At 38.7% G+C, this 19,186-nt stretch overlaps 2 protein-coding genes across 8 annotated transcripts in view; one reads left to right on the top strand and one right to left on the bottom strand.

The window, feature by feature from the left end:
- The window catches only part of KLHDC1 (kelch domain containing 1), a 43,386-nt gene extending 28,509 nt beyond the window's left edge, over positions 1–14,877 (bottom strand). For 2 of the 4 annotated variants that reach the window (XM_042252302.1, XM_004010503.5), the window contains exons 1-4: positions 12,255–12,437; positions 2,765–2,835; positions 2,196–2,313; positions 1,646–1,764 (exon numbers count right to left, since the gene is read on the bottom strand). In XM_042252302.1, coding sequence (XP_042108236.1) covers positions 1,646–1,764; positions 2,196–2,313; positions 2,765–2,835; positions 12,255–12,350 — 404 coding nt within the window. In that variant the 5' untranslated portion in view covers positions 12,351–12,437. Of the gene's footprint in view, positions 1–1,645; positions 1,765–1,958; positions 12,099–12,254; positions 12,438–14,724 lie in introns of those variants that run through there. The other 2 variants (XM_042252303.2, XM_042252304.2) reach the window with 2 other exon arrangements.
- POLE2 (DNA polymerase epsilon 2, accessory subunit) overlaps positions 14,483–19,186 on the top strand; it is a 29,941-nt gene continuing 25,237 nt past the window's right edge. For 2 of the 4 annotated variants that reach the window (XM_042252299.2, XM_004010501.5), the window contains exons 1-2: positions 14,483–14,561; positions 17,254–17,354. In XM_042252299.2, the coding sequence (XP_042108233.1) occupies positions 14,494–14,561; positions 17,254–17,354 (169 nt within the window). In that variant the 5' untranslated portion in view covers positions 14,483–14,493. Of the gene's footprint in view, positions 14,562–17,240; positions 17,355–19,186 lie in introns of all 4 variants that reach the window. The other 2 variants (XM_015096967.3, XM_042252301.2) reach the window with 2 other exon arrangements.

The raw sequence follows: 19,186 nt of genomic DNA, 5'->3' as shown, positions 1-19,186 counted from the left end.
ATATAACTGGTTTTCTTACAAAAGGCGGAAATTTGGAGGAAGACAAGCAAGTACAGAGAGAATGCGACGTGACTGTGAAGGCAGAGACCTGAGTGATGCTTCTACACCCCAAAGATTACCAGCAAGTCGCCAGAAGCTAGGGAGAGGCATGAAGTAGGTTCTTCCTGAAAACCCACAGAATGAGCCAACCTTGCTGACAGTCTGATCCCAGACTCCTAGTCTCCAAAACGACGAGACGATACATTTTTTGACACACCCCATGGCATGCGGGATCTAGTTCCCTGACCAGGATGCACACCTGTGCCCCTTGCAGTGCAAGTGCAGAGTCTTAACCACTGACAGCCAGGGAAATACATTTCTGTTGTTTAAATTATTCAATTTATAGAACTCTGTTACATCAGCCCTAGCAAAATAAACATTTACCACAATTATAAATGTATTATCCTTTGATCCAGAAATCAGATTGTGAAATTTTATGCAACAAATAGATCTGCAATTATATGTATATAAACACAAAGATATTCATTAAAGCATAGTTTGTAAAGGCATAGGAATTGAAATAATCTAAGTGTTGCTTCATCTATAGGGAAAAAGCTAAATAAACTATAGTATATCCTCATGGGAGATTACTATGCAGCTGTAAAAACAAACAAAAACAAAAAAAACAGCTTTCCAACTAGAGATATAGAAAAATCAAAGTTCTCCATGGTAGTGTAGACTAAAAGAAGCAGTAGGATGCAGAATAGTGTAGAGTACACAGATGTTTGTGTAAAGAGGAGGCAGAAAAGATACAGATAAATATATAGAATACTATTCTCTCTATATATATTTATACATATGTATACGGGGCTCCCTGGTGGCTCATAGGTTAAAGCATCTGCCTGGAATGCAGGAGACCCGGGCTTGATCCCTGGGTCAAGGAAGATCCCCTGGAGAAGGAAATGGCAACCCACTTCAGTATTCTTGCCTGGAGAATCCCATGGAAGGAGGAGCCTGGTCAGCTACAGTCCATGGGGTTGCAAAGAGTCAGACACAACTGAGCGACTTCACTTTCACATATATATACATACATATGTATTTGCTTCTGTTTGCTTAAAATAACAGAGGGCAATTGTTCCCAAATGTGTCTGCACCTTGGAATTACTTGAGCAGCTTAAAAAAATCATACTCCCATTGATTGTAATTTAGTTAGTCTAGGGTATCACCTGGGCTTCACAGCATTTAAAAAAAAAAATCCCTATATTATTCCTATGGCAAACAAGTTTGAGAACCACTGCTATAAAAATACAAAATATGTTGATAAAAGTAGCTATTTGTGCATCTGGAGGGGTAGGAACAGGATGGATGGGAGCAACAATGGGAGCCAGACTTTTTAATATGGTTTTGATTTTTAAACTGTGTGACTATAATAACTATCCAGAAAATTAATAAAGTAATTAATTTAAAAAAACAAATAGTTGCTTCCACCATATTTATTCTTATGACCTGGTTCTTAACTAGCATTCAAAACTGCCTTTACCATCAGTGTCAAAACAGTTTGTAATTATATCTTGAAAAAAATTCAGAGTTTTAAGTTTTCTCTGTTTTGGACACAAGCTATAATCCTTACTCGAATGCAGTTAATGAGGTGGTTTTGCTGCATTACCTGTCTTTATATACCCAGCAGGAAAGTTTATCACGTGGTGTGGGTGGTTGCCCTTCAAAGTTGGTGATTTTTTCCCAAACGTAGGTTCCATCTCTTGTTCGCAAATTAACAAAATAAAGCTTTTAAAAGAGGAGAATACTATTAACAGACAGGGCATCAGAAAATTAAATATATGTCACAGGGACAGGTGATCCAAAATTAATATTACTTTTTATTTTTAAAAGGTAAAAATTTTAATTGTAGAGTTAATGAAAATGGGACTATGTTTTAGAAGCAAAAATGGTATATGAAACATACTGAAATGAATCTTTACCCTTCTTGTTCTTGCCCTATGGATATCAACCAAGTAAGCAGTTAATTCTGAAGCAGAAGGATCTGGGATCAGAGAGGAGCAGGTATGCTGCATTTTCACTCTATCTTTTGAAACCTTATCAGTTAGCTCAAGCTTTTCTACACGTCTTCTTTGCAAAATACTTGTAAACTTGTGAGATGAAGTGACACATTAAACATTACATTTTCTGTACTCCTGAATTGAAAAAAAAAAAATTACTCGATTGCTGTATCCTTTGTCATCATATCCTCCAAAAACGTACAGCTTTCCATTTATGCAAGCACCGCAACTTCCTGACATGGAGGTAGGGAGTTCTCCTTCCATGAGGTGCATTGTCCTGCAGCAAGAATAACGTGGAATTCCGTAACTTTCCAGAAAGGCAAATTAAAATTCCTTTTGAACTCCATCAGTACTTTTTCAATGAAAATTGTCACTGACAATTACAATTAAGATATCATGGTAGCCAATACTCTAAAAACTGTAAGAAGATCCATGGTAAAGATTTTTCAACCTACTGAGGGAAAAAGTTACAAAATCTTCTCATGTCACCAGAATTGGGAAATAGTAGAACAAAACAAAGTCTTCAGAATGGTAAAGGACAACGAATGAGGCGGGGAAGGGATTTGGGGAGAGAAACATCCAGAGGGAATAAAGCACTGAAAGAAAAGGAAAGGGAGACAACATAATACTGCAGTATGTTCCGAGTATGGTCTCAAATCTCCTGTTGTCTATGACAACAGTTACAACAGGTACTAAGATTGGACATTATGCAATGTAAAATTACTTACCACAACCCACTATCAATATCATAGGTCCAAATCTCATCATTAGGCAAATATACTTCATTGTCTTCAATAGACTAAAAACACAGAATACATAAAATTACGTTTATTATTTACAAAGTAACAACTAAACAGTTGCTCAGGATGGGAAAACCACAATGAAAACAGTGAAAAACACAAAAGCAATAAACAGCCTCAAAGATGGTTTTTTCCAATAGAAATTAAGATAGATCAAAAGAGAAGGGGAAGAGAGACATTTTCTCAGAGAAAGTAGGCAAATACACAAGTACATGAGTCTCAGAAGAAGACTGAGGGCCATTAAACTTTCCACGGAAGTTCAAGAAAGAGAAAACAGCAGAACAGTAACATTAGAGCAGAATACTGAAGACTATGAATCCAGAAAGAAAAGGAATATTGAAAAAGGGCAATATATTTGTGGTAAAAGGGAGTAGGTAAGAAAGGAAACTTTTATGAAGTATAATTAAGAGCACGATATCATATACCTTGATTCACTGGACATGTTTTTTGAGTGCCTACTATGTGCAAGGCATAGTGTTAGATGTCGATTAAATATAGAACCTAAGGATCAAGATAAATTTAGCTAGTCAAAATGTCAACTCCAAATATTAATAATCTCTAAAGATGCTGATAACATATACAGCACATTCTGATATTTATAATGAAAAGAGAAATAAGAATAAAATAACAATTTTCTTTATGTTAAAGTTAAAAACCTAGGGATTAAAACAAATCCTTACATAAATCTGTCAGGATTACTTAAAAGTTATAAGGTAACTCAAAAAATAGCTAGTTGCAAAAGATGTTTAAGAATATCTAAGAATTAAATGTCTAAAAATTTAAGAATTTCTGTATGATGTATAAATTATTAACATGCTAAGTAGAATTAGTTAATTCTCCTTGCTCTATTAGTTAAAATTTTTAAAATAGTATCCTGACTACTGGGTCTGTCTCTAACTCCATCTCTGTTTCTGTCTGTCTCTCTCCCCCGCCCCTACTCTCATACACTTATGCTCAGAATAGAAAAACATTATATTTCCAAGGAAACTTCCACTCTGACTGAGGAAACCATGTCTGACTGATGGACAAGTAAACAACTGTTAAGAGAGGGAGTTAACTGTATGACCCTAAGGTTTAACGGCATCCAGCTCTAGGAGCCACACGTGCACCTTTACAACAGAAATAGTATGAAAATGGCTTCTGTCACTTTTCTGCTGAAGCCCCTTCAGTGCTTCCCTGTTGCTCTCAGGATGGTCTAAAATTCTTATGATTCTGTGCTGTATGGCACCTGCTATCCCTCCAAAGTTCTTCTTGCCTTTAATCGTTAAGTTTCAGTCTTCCTTCCGTTCCTAAATCCATGCAAGTTTCCAACTGGACCTTCACCTATGCTCTTCTCTCTTCTTGCAATGCTCTCTCAGAATGTGTTTGGCTAATTACTCTTTCTTTGGGAATCATTTTGTTGCTTCTTTAATCTTCTAGAATAAGGTTAAGAGATTAAGGTCCCTGTTAAATGCTCTCATAAATCCTGTACTTTCCCTTCCAAGTCCTTTGTCTTTATCATATACACACAGCACCACCACTGCCACGATACAAGCTTCATGAGTGCATAGATCATGTTTATTTTGCTGTTCCCAGAGTCTCACAGTGACTTGGACATACAAGACAAATAGAATATTTGTGGCTTAAGAGAATGGATACATGAATAATACTTATTAAACTGACTGTATGCTCATCTCATGAATAAAAAGAGAAGTCCGTTTAATCTTTAAAAGCGGTGTTGCAGAAAACCTAATGGAGCACAGAACTGAACAATTTGGTCCTAGTTCCTTATTTTCTCAGTGATTTCACTCCTAAATTGTCCCTTTTCTTTTACATCATCAAATTTTGCTTCTGTGGTAGATCACCCCTACCAATACTCAAACATGCCTTAGTATTGCTCATCTGAAAACAAAACTCTTCCACAAATCCTTCTCTTATTTCTCAGCTCCCTTCATAACAAAGGTTCCATACTGAGTTATAGTGGAACTCTCCATTGCTTCACTGCTCATTACAACATCAACCCAGATCAATCAATTCAGACTCATTCCACTAAAACTGCTTTTTTGAAGGTTACCCTAAAAAAAAAAGAGAGAGAATTAGTGAATTTATTAATCCAGAAACATAGCCCAGAGAGATGGAATATATAAAAAAGAAGTTAAGAGACATGGAGGAAGAGAGAGAATGAGAGTGAGGAAACTTGACTCAAGAAAAATTGGAAAAAATGAATAATCTCAGTTTTGATTGAATCAGAGATTTAAAATCTCCCCCACCCAAAATACCAAACCCAGATGGCTTTACAGATGAGTTCTTCCAAACACTCACAGAACAAATAATTAAATCTTCCAAAAAATCTACTCCAGAATATAAAAGAAGGAATACTACCCAAACCACTTTTGAACAAAGATGTAACACTGCTTTAAAAAGTAATGAGTAAATAGGATCCACTTGATGTATATAAAAGGTAACATATGATACTAACTTGTACTTAATCCAAGGAATGGAACATTGATTTAATATTACAAATATTACTACTATTTTTTATAAGTCATCACATTTGGCGAGTAAAGAAGAAAAAACATAATTATCTCAGTATAATGCAAAAGTCACTCTTGGAAACTCAACATTCATAAATTGAAAAAGGACACCTACAAACAAACAAACAAAACCCTAAGCAATCATCAAACTTAATGGTTAATAGTTTAAAACAATCCCTCTGAGATTAGGAGCAAGAAAAAAATAGCTTTCGTTTTACACTGTACTTTAGGTCCACCGTGTAGTTTAAAAAAAAAGGAATAAAGATTAGGATGAAAGAAACAAAGCTGTCATCATGTGTAGATTCCACATAGAAAATAAAGATAATAACAGATGGATTTTGAGAATGAATGTGTATTTAGAAAGCTTGCCAGAGTAAAAAATATTCAAGTTAGTTGTATTTCAAAATACCAGTGATAATCAAGAAATTTACTTTTAAAGAAACTAACATCAAAAAATACAAAGAAGCCAAGAGTAAACCCAATAAAAGATATATAAGATATTGATGAAGATACTATAAAACTTTATTGAAAAGACATAAAAAAATCTTGAATAGAGATATACTACATACTTGGACCTGAAGTCTCAATTTCATAACATGTCTATCACTCTCAAATGATCTAAAGATTGAGTACAGTAACATAAAATCTTAATAGAGTACTTTATTTGACAATCTGATTCTAAAGTTTATACAAATGAGGAGGTATGGTAGAAAGCAAGTTAGCAGTTCTTCTAAAAGTTAAATGTGGAATAACCACATGACCCAGGAATTCCACTACTACGTATCCAAAAGAATTGAAAATAGGAGCTCAGATACTTGTAATACCAATCTTGATATCAGAACTATTTACAATTTACAAAAGGTGGCAACAACCCAAGTGTCCCAACAACAGATGAATGGATAAACAAAATGTGGTATTCTCCATAAAAGGAGTAAGTTCTGATCATACTGCAACACAGGCAAACCATGAACGTAATATGCTGAATAAAAGAAACCAGACTCACAAATACAAACACTGTTAGGATCTCATTTACATGAAATGTCTAGAAAAAGGCAAATGTATAAAGATAGAATGGTTAGGAGTTAGCAGGGACTGGGGTAAAAAGGGAGGGAGGCAGAATTTCTGTTTGGAGTAAGAGTTTTGGAACTAGACAGTGGTGCAGGCTAAGTCGCTTCAGTCAGGCCCAGCTCTGTGAGACCCTATGGATTGCAGCCAGCCAGGCTCCTCTGTCCACGGGATTTTCCAGGCAAGAATACTAGAGTCAGTTGCCATGCCCTCCTCCAGGGCATCTTCCCGACCTAGAGACTGAACCCATTCCTCTTACATCTCAAGCACTGGCGGGCAGGTTCGTTACCGCTAGCACCATGTGGGAAGCAGATAGTGGTTACACTATACAACACTGAATATAATGCCACCAATTGTACACTAACTTGGTGAAGATGACAAATTAAATGTTTTATACATTTTACTATAATAGAAACAGAAAAGAAAATGTATATGAAACAAAAGTCCCTAAATAACCAAAATATTCCTCAAGAGCAAGATAGAGTGTGAGGGGGGCTTTTACCATCCAACATTCAGACTTCTAGTAAAGCTGTTGTAATTTAGACACTGAGGGAGGTTCTGTCACAAGAATAAACAGCAAACTTCACAGAATAAAGAACCTAGAAACAGATGACACAAACATGGAAACTTGATGAGTGACATAGTTTGCATATTAGTAGGGAAAGAGGAGACTATTTAATATATGACATAAGAATAACTGATTATCCATATTGAAAATATAATAAAATTGGATCCCTACCTATAACCAACCAACCAACCAAAAAACTCAGATTAAAAAAAATTAAATGTGGACGGCAAAACCAAAAATTGTTTAGAAGACAAAATAGGAGACTTTATGATCTCCACACTGGGAAAGATTTAAGATGCAGAAAGTACAAAGCATTAATGTCATTAATTAAAAGCCTCTGTTGAACAAAATATAATCATCAAGAAAATACAAAGATAAGCTGCAAACTGAGAAAAGTCAAAGCTGCTCAGTTGTGTCCAACTCTGCAACCCCATGAACTATACAGTCCATAGAATTCTTCAGGCCAGAATACTGGAGTGGGTAGCCTTTCCCTTCTCTAGGGGATCAAACCCTGGTCTCCCACATTGCAGGTGGATTTTTTACCAACTGAGCTACCAGGGAAGCCTCAAACTGAAAAGACATATTAAACTCATATAACTATATAATTAAAGAATTCCTATAAATCAGTAAAAAAGAACTCAATAGACAGGTGAGCAAAAGACATGGACCAGTGTTTTTACAGAAAACACAAATAGTTCATAAAGCTATGAAAAGACACCCCACTGTATTGTAATTATGGAAAGCAAATAAAAACCACAATGAAATATGTCATCACACTCACTGGATTGGCAAATTTGAAGGCCAGATGGTACCAAATGTTGTCAAGGATGTGGAACAAGGAGGAAGTTGGTGAGGGTGGTATAAATTGATACAAATATTTTGGTAACACTGATGTTTCCAATTTAATTTGGAAGTGTGTGACCAGGCAACCCAGCATTCCATCCCTTGGTGTATGCCCTAGAGAATGTATATGCCCCCTTGCATGTATAATAGGAGACATGTTACAAAGAATGCTCAATGCAGCATTGCTTACAATTCCAAAAAGAAAAGAAAAACCTGAAACATTCAAATATACATCAATAGTGGATAGATAAGGAAATTGCTGTGAATTCACACAAGAGAATATTATATAGTACACACATCAAAATAATAAATCTAGGGGAGATTTCCAAAATATTTAATAACTGCACAGGATAGAAACTGACCAAACAAAATAAACACTAAGCAAACAGTCACAGCCATGCAAGTGCCCACTAGCTGAATACAAGTAATGTATGAGTCTAAAACACACAATGTTAACTAAAAGAATTAAGTCATGAAAGAAAACCCATGCTCTGATTAAAAAACCAAATAATATATTGTTTAGGGACAGATGCATAAGTGATAAAACTATAAACAAAATGGTGATTAATAAGAAATCAAGATAGTGGTAACCTATGAGCATGGGAGGAACTATATAATCAGGGAAGGATAAACAGGAAACTTCTAAGGTACTGATTTTAGCTGATTTCTTAATCTGGAAGTACAACATGATAGTTATTTTACATATCCTTTTGTATAAACATTTCAAATTTTTAAATTAAAGAATAAAATTCTAATAAATGAATATTAGGTAGCTCATGGAATCATCAGGGAAGCTGGAGAACCAGCTTATGATAAGGGAAGCAAAACCTAAAAACCCAGAAAACCAGACTGAAGTGCAAACTGCCCCAGTCGCTGGTGAGCAGCTTGTAGAACTACCTTTTATGCCAAGGACATTATCTTCCTACAAATTCTATGGGTAGCTAAGAATCCTCTTTAAGTCGTGATTCTTACATCTTTATTCTTAAGTCCAAATCTACCACACATACATCTAACCAATAGCATCCAGGCTACTTGCCCAGAACCTAGCTGCAAGCGAAGCTGGAAAAAACCTGGTACTCTGGTTCTTTTTTATTGGGCACCTACTATGAGCTATGTCTGACTCAGGACACCGAGGACAGAATAGGGAACAAAATTCCTATCTTTACAGAATATATTTTCTATGAAGGTACGTAGGAGGTACTCAGACAACTAAAATAAATACTCAGACAACTAAAATAAGACTCACTTAGTGGGGGATACTACAAGAGGAAGGGGATTCAAATTCTGGCCATCTAAAAAGAATTAACATCTCCACATAATATGGGTGGTCTGTGTGACCACCTATGAATAAATAATTAAGTTAAAGAAATACTCACTTAAGGCTTTTAATACACATTGCTAACTTTCTCTCCAAAAAAGTTTGCTAGTGCATGAGTAATTCATTTCCCTACGCTTGTCTCAAAAATTTTTTAATACTTGCAAATTGGAAAAGAAAATTTTCATTTGTGTTTCTTTGATTCACAATCTATTTCTTTCCTTTTAAATTTCTGTGCATGTCCACTGCTCATTTTTCAGAGAAATATCAACCTTTATTTTTACAGACCTTTTGTCTATGACATATGTTGCAAGTAACTTTGCTAGTCTGTCATTCACCTTCTCACTTTATGGTGTTTAAAAAGCACAGAGTTTAATTTTTAAAACTTTGATCTTAACTGCTCTAAGATGATTAAGCAATTTTCCTTTTATATTAAAAAACAACTTGCAAACTTTTTCCCTTATAGTTTTTTCCCAATTCAGTTTTTCTTTTCCCAACTCAGAATTTTACAAGTCACATATTTTCTTCTGGTATCAAATAGCTTAATTTATCTATATTTGTTAATCCTAAACTCTATCATTTTCCTCCAGTAGTCCCAGGAACATATTGAATAAGTAACTGTTTTTCCAGAGTTGAAATGCTGCCTTTTATATACAAAATACTCTTATATGCTTGGTTGTTTATGTAATTCCTTCTCCATTCCATCACGCTATTTTAACTCGTACCACTGATTTTTTTCAGTATTGTGTTATGTTTTAAAATCTAGTACTGTAAACCTCCAACTTTCATTATTTTCAAACATTTTCTAAATTGATTCTTCTTTCCTTTAAGTCCTTTTCCAGAACAGAAACATATAGTTAAACAGATTCATGCAGCTAGCTTGTATAAGGAAAGGTTTAGGGCAAAATGTATTAACATCAATTGTATTATGCAAATAAAACTGTTCATATGATTAAACCTTAAGAGGAAAGTATATAATCTGTAAACATGCTAAAACATTGTGCTTCTCCTCAAAAATTTAGAAAAAACTACTCACAACTTTTAAATGTTCCTAGTTGTAATACTAAAGTTTGTATGAATTTCAGTAGTGTGGAAAATATATGAGAAAACTAGGAACAAGAGAATATTCTGGCACCAATTAGAATTTACTTTTTTCAGCACTGCTGCTCTTACCTCTAGAGGTAGGGCTATTTTCAGATACACTGGATTTTACAAGATGTTCAATAATAGGGTAATAATAATTTAGACAGATAAATGTGGGCCATTCAAGTTTTAGGATATACTTTTGTCAATTTTAACACACATTGCGTTCATGAGGAGGAAAACTGGGTTTGGAACAAACAATCTGGAATCAACTGAATACTATTCTTAACGACTGACTATTGGATTATCTCTAGATTCCAGGGCCTTTTAGCTGTTCAGAAGGATGTGAATAAAACAACTGTTGGAATGATTCTACTATTTCATCATGATATGCCATGTCTTCTTTTCTGCCTCCCACTCTCTCTTTCCTTCTGCTTATGCCTTAGACATACTGTAAGTGCTGACAATCCCTGGATTTAAAAGTAGGCTTGATCCAAATCTGTGCGGTACTTTCCAGGGTGTTCTTATAGCATTTACTCATTGGATCAGTAGCAGGAAGTATTTCTATTTACTGACTATCACCTGAAAACCTGGAATCTTACCAATTACACAATTTTCAAGATTACAATGAAATGTAAAAACTCCAGACATTTCAGTTATGGGCCCAACAGATATCTATATTGTCACCAGATATGAGATATTACAGATTACTATCTTAAGTGAGATTTTTTTCATCTGTCACAACACTAGAATTAATATAGCCCTGAAGTCTGACAACTGTACATCCTCAAGTGGTATACCTCAAAACAATAAAAATATTTATTCTGCAAAAACCATCATTATATCTAGACTATATTTTCACCAAGAACACGAGGTGGAACTATCAGACCTTAAGAAAGCCTAATTTATGTTTATCATAGAAAAAAATAGGCTTTGGAAATCCAATATATCTGATTTGGAATCTGCTGCCCGTGCAGCCAAACGGTCAAATTATTTACTCTTACTGACTCATAGACCTTATCTTTAAAATAGTATATTACTTACCTTAAAAGGTATAGTAAGGATTATTTAAGATTAGGAATATGAGATTTCCTAACACATGCCACGTATAGTAGGCACTCAAATGTGAGTTCTGATTTTCCCATCCTGACACTGAATCAGATTAAAAATAAACACAAAACAAAAACCAACTTGGATGTGAGAATCATTTAACATACACAGTATGTTCTTTATTTCTTTGAGCGATTCAGTCATGTTACATCTGTCACATAACAGTATCGAATCAGTCAGAAAAATATCTGTTCTACCTCCAGTAGAACTCCAGATGGCTCGCTTTTTTTTTTTTTTCCCTTAAATCTTAAACTAAAGGGGTCGGTATATATTCCTGAACTGCTTTCCATCTTTAGAATCCTTGATTCTATAATCCTACGATTATAGAAACAAAGCACATTTTCAAACCTCCACTGTAACAAGAATTTTAAAGCCTAACATTCATACTGTTAATATGAGCCTGTTTTCAGATTCGGGGAAAAAAAATTGTCATTACCCACTGGTAAAGGAATGCCACTAAAAAAACTACTTAAGAATACTTAAATGCTTCAATGATTCCGAACCGCGCCGCGGGAATAAGGAAATATTTATGGAATAATATAGGACGGCATCCTCGGTGGGCTTTTGCGTCTGCGTAAGCATTTTAAAATGATCATCAATCGCGCAGTAACCGCCTGAGCGCTGGGCAAGCCGAGCTATCCGCCAGCTGCGAGGACCCGGCGGACTGGAGATGGGAAGGGCCCCGGAGCGGGCTTTGAAGGCTTTCCTAGTGCAAGCAACGGCGGCTCGGCGTCCAGCCCCGAAGCGGCGGAAGAGCGGCCGACTGCAGAGGGCCGGGCGGGGCGCCGACGGCGTCGGCCAGGGCCGCGGACCGGCCCCCGCCTCTGGGCCGGGTGTGGGCGGGGGCTAGTCGGCCGGTCGGGCCGAGAGGCCGGGCGGTCTCCCGGCGCGAGTCCGCCCCGTCCCGCCTCTTCCCCTTACCACGTAGCCCCCCCATACGTAGAGGAAGTTTCCATCCACCACGGCACAGTGGCCGCTGCGCTCCTCGGCCACGCAGAACAGCTGCGAGTCCGCCATCCGCGCGGTTGCTGGGCCCAGCCGCTCGGCGCGCCGCAGCCCCTGCCCACGGAGCGGCCTCTTCTCCCGCCTGGCTCCTCCACGCACGAACGGAACGCGTCGAGGGTCGAGATTGGTGGGAAGGCGGCACCAGTGCGGCTGCGCCGTCCCGAAGCCCGCCCGGGAAGCCGAGCCCGGGGTGGCGTCGCCAGTTAGGGATGCTTGAGGTCTGAGTGGGCAGGGAGGTGCCTTCGCTTCTCCGCAGCCCTGCCACTCGCCGATTTCGTGTCACTTGGATTGTGTTGTGTGGGCGGATCAGCCTAACTCTGTACCTTATCCAGTGACTCGATGGACTTCTTGTACACGGACTTGATGTTGCTGTGATTTAAATCCATGTATTAGTACACAAATGCTTTATGAGGGTTTGCCTTTTCCATTCAACTTCCAGCAGAGATGGTTATCCAGAGAGAGAGAGCGAGAACAGGAGAGAATGAGAAAATATATATATTATATATATAATATATATATTTAATTGAAGATTTTCTAAAACGTACGCCAGCAAGCTACAGCCTGCAGGCCAAATCTTTACGTGATTCTGTGGGCCCACAAGTTAAAAATAATTGTACATTTTTTAATGGTTGAAAAAAATTAAAAGTTATATTACTCATAAAAAATACGAATCCAAATTTCAGCATCTGTACATAGTTTATTGGCACACAGCCACTCTAATTCGTTTAAGGACTGTCTGTGGCTGCTGATGTAAGCCACAGAGTTGAGTAGGCCCAGCTGAGTACCTGCAACAAAGACCAGATAGGTCTCACTGTGGAAAATGTTTACTGTTTGGCCCCTTCCAGAGAAAGCTGCGTAACCCTTGCTATAAAATGATGTTACTGAAGTAAAACTAGTGCCAAGAGGGAAGACAATAATCATGCTAGTGTCTATAAATGCCCCTGTCCTTTTAGAGAATGTGGCTGCTCACCCCTCAGAATGTTAATTCATTCATTTATTCAGCATATGATTATTAAGTGCCTGCTTGCTGTAGCTAGTTGGTACAGAGGCCCCGTTAGACACAAACGCTGAAATAATCAAGTATTATTGACTCCTCAGAGGCTCGTAGTAATAGATACTAAATAAATTCTAAATATGTAGATACTGGCCTTCCTTGATGGCTCAGCAGTAAAAGAATCTGCCTGCCAGTGCAGGAGACCTGGGTTCAATCCCTGGGTTGGGAAGATTCCCAGAAGGAAGAGGCAACCCACTGTACTATTCTTGCCTGGGAAATCCGTTGGACAGAGGAACCTGTCGGGCTCCAGTCCATCGGGTCGCAGAGTCGTACATAAGCAACAAGTCGAATACTCTGGAAGCCACTGTATAGCAGTTCTTGGGAATCATCCTCACATTTCATAAGACTGCACGTTCACTTATAAGCACTCCAAGGTTTTTATTTTAACTCATTGGAGCAAGCGTTTTGACGCGTAGCAAATTAACAGCTCACTTGCTGGAAAAAGATTGAGTAATCCTGGCTCCATCCATCACTCACTGAATGTTTCATCTTGAATGAGCCATCTACCTACCATATCTGTGTCTCACTTTTCTCATCAGTAAAAGGAAGATGTTGAAAAAACAGCACACAACTCATTTGGCTTTACAAGCAATATATTAATACATTTAAAGCGCTTAACGGCAGCCCGCAACTTAAACATAAAGTGGAGTGGTTGAGAATTATGGTGACGTATAACAGCTGCGAGTGAATGTCGGGGAAAAACCTGTGGTGAAACAGAGCATTTCCAGGGCTTGTGAGAAGCACAGAACAGAAGTACTTAAGGGCCCTAAGTTTCGGATGAGCCCGACGGGAGTCACGAAGGTGGAGGTGGGTTCCACGAAAGCACTTGAGATAGGGAAGCACGTTCCCAACCAGACAGCAGCGCACTCGCTGGTCAGTATCGCAATAACAGAGCAGTGTAGGGTCGTTTTCTCCTGCAACTTAGAGGGAGCAAGGAGGCAGCCCGCCTGGCCCGCGGAACCGCGGATCTTTCCACGCACTGAGAGGAGTAGTGGCCTCTGGCGCTATTTAAATATAGAGAACTGGCGTTTCTGAGGCGGGGCCAGGACCGGGCTCGCCCGGGAAGGGGCGGAGCCGGGGCCGTGGCGCCAAAACGCAAACATGGCGCCTGAGCGGTTAAGGAGCCGGGCGCTCTCCGCCTTCAAGCTTCGCGGATTGATGCTCCGGGGGTGAGTCGGCCGGATAGCTGGCGGGGTAGGAGGGGAGAGCCAGGGCCAGAGTGCTGTGCGGGGCAGCGGGGTGAGCCGCACGCCGAGACGGAACCTGGCCTCTGGCCTTAAAATGACAGAGACCCTGAGAGAGTTCTAAGAAGCGAAGAGGATCAGGCGATACCTTCTTAGATGGGATGAGGCTCTCCTGCACTTGCCAAACAGCCGGAGAAGTGGCGATAGGTTCCGCAGCATCCGTATATTAGCACGGTGCTTGGGCACTCTCTGCCCGCTTAGTCTTTTCCTCTGCGGCATGGGAATCCCAGCATCGCTGCTCACGTGGTTACGGGGACAGCGAATGAGCGACCTGGGAAAGCCCACTGCTTGCCAGTAGCTGTCAGATTGGTACAAATTGTGGGCCCTGCCAGCTCTCCCAATTTTAGGTCAGGTCCTATTCTTGAGAGAGAATTCGTGAAGTGTTAAAAAGTGGGTAGGTTTGAAGCATGTCTTTTTTTTTTTTTTTTTTTACGATTTCCTTTAGAACTTCTCTTGCCATATCCGTGTTTTCCCTACGATTTGTAGAATGATCCTATACAAGATTTTTTCTCATTAAATCTGCCTTAAAAAAGAAAAAAAAAGAATACGGTATTTACATACGTAAATACCTGCCGAACGGGACACACTTCTCTACCAGGTTTTGCTTGGTCTTGTGTGTGTAGAGGTTTTTGGTTTGTTTTTGTGAAGATGAGTTTTATGGGACTTTTACCATGTTTTGGGGTTAGTGAACAGGGGCAAGAGTGGATATTCTGTAGGAGAAAATAATAAATTCTGATTATTTGATTATTTGTTGATCCCCGACATTTAAAAAATACAAGCAATATATCAGTTGGTATTTTTCTTTTCACTTAGAATTTGACTTAACAGCGAGCAGTCATTCATTAATTCAGTCAGAAATACACTGAAATATGTTAGCTGCAAAATACTTATGGAGCAAGGGAATAGGAGAGTACAACACTGCGGAGGTCGGGGGGCAGATAGTATATTAATTATTTATTGCTGCATAACCCATTACCCCCAAGTTAGACGTTTAAAACAGCAGGCACTTAAATTCTCACATTTTCCATGGGTCAGGAATTCAGGTAGGCTTAGTTGGGTCTTTAGCTTCACCGCCTCTCAAAAGGCTGCGGTCAAGATGCAGTCATCTCACAGTCAGTTGGGCAGAGTTTGCTTCCGAGTTCATTCAGTGATTGGCAGGATTCAGTTCATCCACTTGCTGGCTATTAGGCCTCCCCAACATGGCAGCTTACTTAATCAAAACTAGCAAGAGAGTCTGCTTGTAAATGAAAACCACCGTTTTTTGTAACTTAAGGCAAGAAAGTGACATCTTGTTACTTAAAAATGTTTATTTTTAAAAGTACAATACAAAAAAAAGTACAATACAGTAAAATATTTCATCACTTGTGCCATATTCTATTATTAGAAGCAAGTCATGAGGTTCAACCCACACTCAAGGGGAGGTGATTAAACAAGGTGATTACCAGGAGGTGTGGATTATTAGGGGTCATCTTAGAAGTCTGTCTGGCATGGATATTAAATAATTCACAATTATTTACTTTCGATTGTGAAAAGTATCCAAGGAAAGAAAGTGCTGTGATAGTGTATAACCAGGTGTATAGAGTTCTAGAGCCAAGAAAGGCTTCATTAAAGAATGATTTGGGGGAAAAAAAAGAATGGTTTGAACTGAGTATGAGCAGGTCTTGAGGAGGTAAACAGTAGGGGAGAAGTGACCATATCAAGATCTTGAAGCAGGAGAGCATCAGGAAGTCCAGAGACACTGGATAAGACCAGTGAGATTTGACAGGGACAAGCTCCGGTGTGACTTTGGTCTATCCTAGTAGCTTTCCCAAGATTCACGCAGTACATGTGTGATTTTAGGGAATCAATCATGTTCTATAATAAACTAAAGGGATGAGACACCCACACATGAAACAGTAAGCAACCTAAGATATATGACTATAACAATTAATATTGATATAAAGTGTAAAGTTGTGGTCCACAAATACAGAATGGCCTGGAATTAGCTAATTGTTGAAGGAGACAGTGTTCACTCTGAGAATTATTGTTATTTAAACCAAGAATTCATGTGGTTTATTAAAAATTTCAGTTTTATTATTATGGGGGCGGGCGTGAGGGATTCATGTGATTTTAGTGAATGTTATTACCTCTACGACGATATTCAAATGTCAGTTTTTTCTAGCCCATTTTTTCCCCTTATTTTACAGTTGAAAATGATGAAATTACTGGAACTTAAGCAAATGCATTATCAAGTTAATAAATATTTAATTGTTATATTCAGAACATTGAAGCAGACTGAGTTTATTAATGTCAAGTAATACATAGTACAAGGCTACTTGATGTAGCAGATGTAAGGTACCTATAAGTGAGATTAACAATTTCAGAAGGAAGGGAAGATTGTAGCTGGTAGAGCTGGTTTAGGAACTCTTCCCTAGAAGAAGGATGTGATTTGGGATTTTAAGAATGGTTCTATTGGCAGTGGGTAGGGGAAAGACTTTGTTCAGAAATCACAGGAAAGGGGAGTATTGCTTGCAGGGAGGAGTGAGTGAGTAGGTCTTAATTTCAATGCTGGATTGACGAATGTTGGCCAGATTTTGGCATAAAATGTGTAGCCTTAATTACCAGTCTCTCTTATCAGCGAAGCTGTTAAGTACCTCACAGAAGCTCTTCAGTCTATCAATGAAATAGAGCTTGAAGATGCACTGGAAAAGATCATCGATGCAGTTGAAAAGCAACCCTGTAAGTAACATTCTCTGTAACGTATATTGTTCATATAGTTCTACATCCTCAGTTATCTTAAAAAGTTTAAGGAGAAGTTGAGGACTCAGTATTGAATGTCTTGGTGGCATGAGACATACCCCTGGTAGCACTTGTTGCTAAAGGGGAGCCTCTAATTCTGTTGGAACCTTGGGGCATTCCCAGAGACTCTTTTTACAGTTCTTCCCTTTTATGAAATTTCCCTCTGATTCCATTATGGTCACTTTCTTTTCTCTGTATGCCTATTTCTTTGTGTTACTTCAGTTCAGTTCAGTTCAGTTGCTTAGTCATGTCCAACTCTTCACGACACCATGGACCATAGCACTCCAGGTCTCCCTGTCCCTCCCTCTCATCTCCATTGAGTCAGTGATGCCATCCAACCATCTCATCCTCTGTTGTCCCCTTCTCCTTCTGCCTTCAATCTTTCCCAGCATCAGGGTCTTTTCAGATGTGTAGCTCTTCGCATTAGGTGGCCAAAGTATTGGAGTTTCAGCTTCAACATCAATCCTTCCAGTGAACACTCAGGACTGATCTCTTTTAAGATGGACTGGTTGGGGGCCAGGGTTCCCAAGAGGAAGGGACTCAGACCTCTGCCCCTGGCTGGAGGAAGCCTGTGGGTACCGTGGCTAGGAGAAAAGGGGCCGTCAAGATCCCCATTGCAATCTCCTCTGTCCTGGCTCTGAAGGCCTTGATAATAAAGGAGGGGATGTCACTGTAAAAAAAAAAAAAAAAAAAAAAAGATGGACTGGTTGGATCTCCTTGCAGTCCAAGGGACTCTCAAGAGTCTTCTCCAACACCATAGTTCAAAAGCATCAATTCTTCGGTGCTCAGATTTCTTTATAGTCCAGCTCTCACATCCATACATGACTACTGGAAAAACCATAGCCTTGACTAGACGGACCTTTGTTGGCAAAGTAATGTCTCTGCTTCTTAATATGCTGTCTAGGTTGATCATAACTTTACTTCCAAGGAGTAAGTGTCTTTTAGTTTCATGGCTGCAATCACCATCTGCAGTGATTTTGGAACCCCAAAAAATAAAGTCAGCCACTGTTTCTACTGTTTCCCTATCTATTTGCCATGAAGTCATGGGACCAGATGCCATGATCTTAGTTTTCTGAATGTTGAGCGTTAAGCCAACTTTTTCACTCTCCTCTTTCACTTTCATCAAAAGGCTCTTTAGTTCTTATTCACTTCCTGCCATAAGAGTGGTGTTATCTGCATATCTGAGGTTATTGATATTTTTCCTGGCAATCTTGATTCCAGCTTGTATTTCATCCAGCCCAGTGTGCATGTAAGTTAAATAAGCGGGGTGAAAATATACAGCCTTGATGTACTCCTTACTGTTGCTTCCTGAGCTGCATACAGATTCCTCAAGTTAGTTATTTTTAAATGTTTGAGGGAAAAAAGTGAGCGAGAATAACTTTCCCTTCCTGCCTCAGCCTTTCTTGAGGGATCTTTTTGTTAAATATTCAATCTTTTGCCATAAGCATGGACCTACAAAAGAGAAATGCTCTTCTAGAAAAAAATGTCCCGTTTCTAGAGCACTGAAGAAGGGAGGTGGGTGTGCCTTGCTCTCATAGGTTGTACAGATGCCGGTTTCTTCAGTTAAATGGGTGGAAACTTTCTATGATAGAGGAGAAATTGCTATTTTATCTCATTTTTACTTCTAAGGGTAGAATTTTAAATATATCTTTGTTTTAAAATTTTCCTTATAGTTGAAAATTTAGAAATGATTAATTTTAGAAAATTAGTATACGTTAATAGCACATGTATGGACGCGAGAGTTGGACTGTGAAGAAGGCTGAGTGCCGAAG

This window comes from Ovis aries, chromosome 7, assembly GCF_016772045.2.
Source record: "Ovis aries strain OAR_USU_Benz2616 breed Rambouillet chromosome 7, ARS-UI_Ramb_v3.0, whole genome shotgun sequence".
In the NCBI taxonomy this organism is placed as follows: Eukaryota; Metazoa; Chordata; class Mammalia; order Artiodactyla; family Bovidae; genus Ovis; species Ovis aries.
The sequence above is the reverse complement of the archived record's forward strand: the minus strand, read 5'-3'. Positions and strand labels throughout refer to the sequence as shown.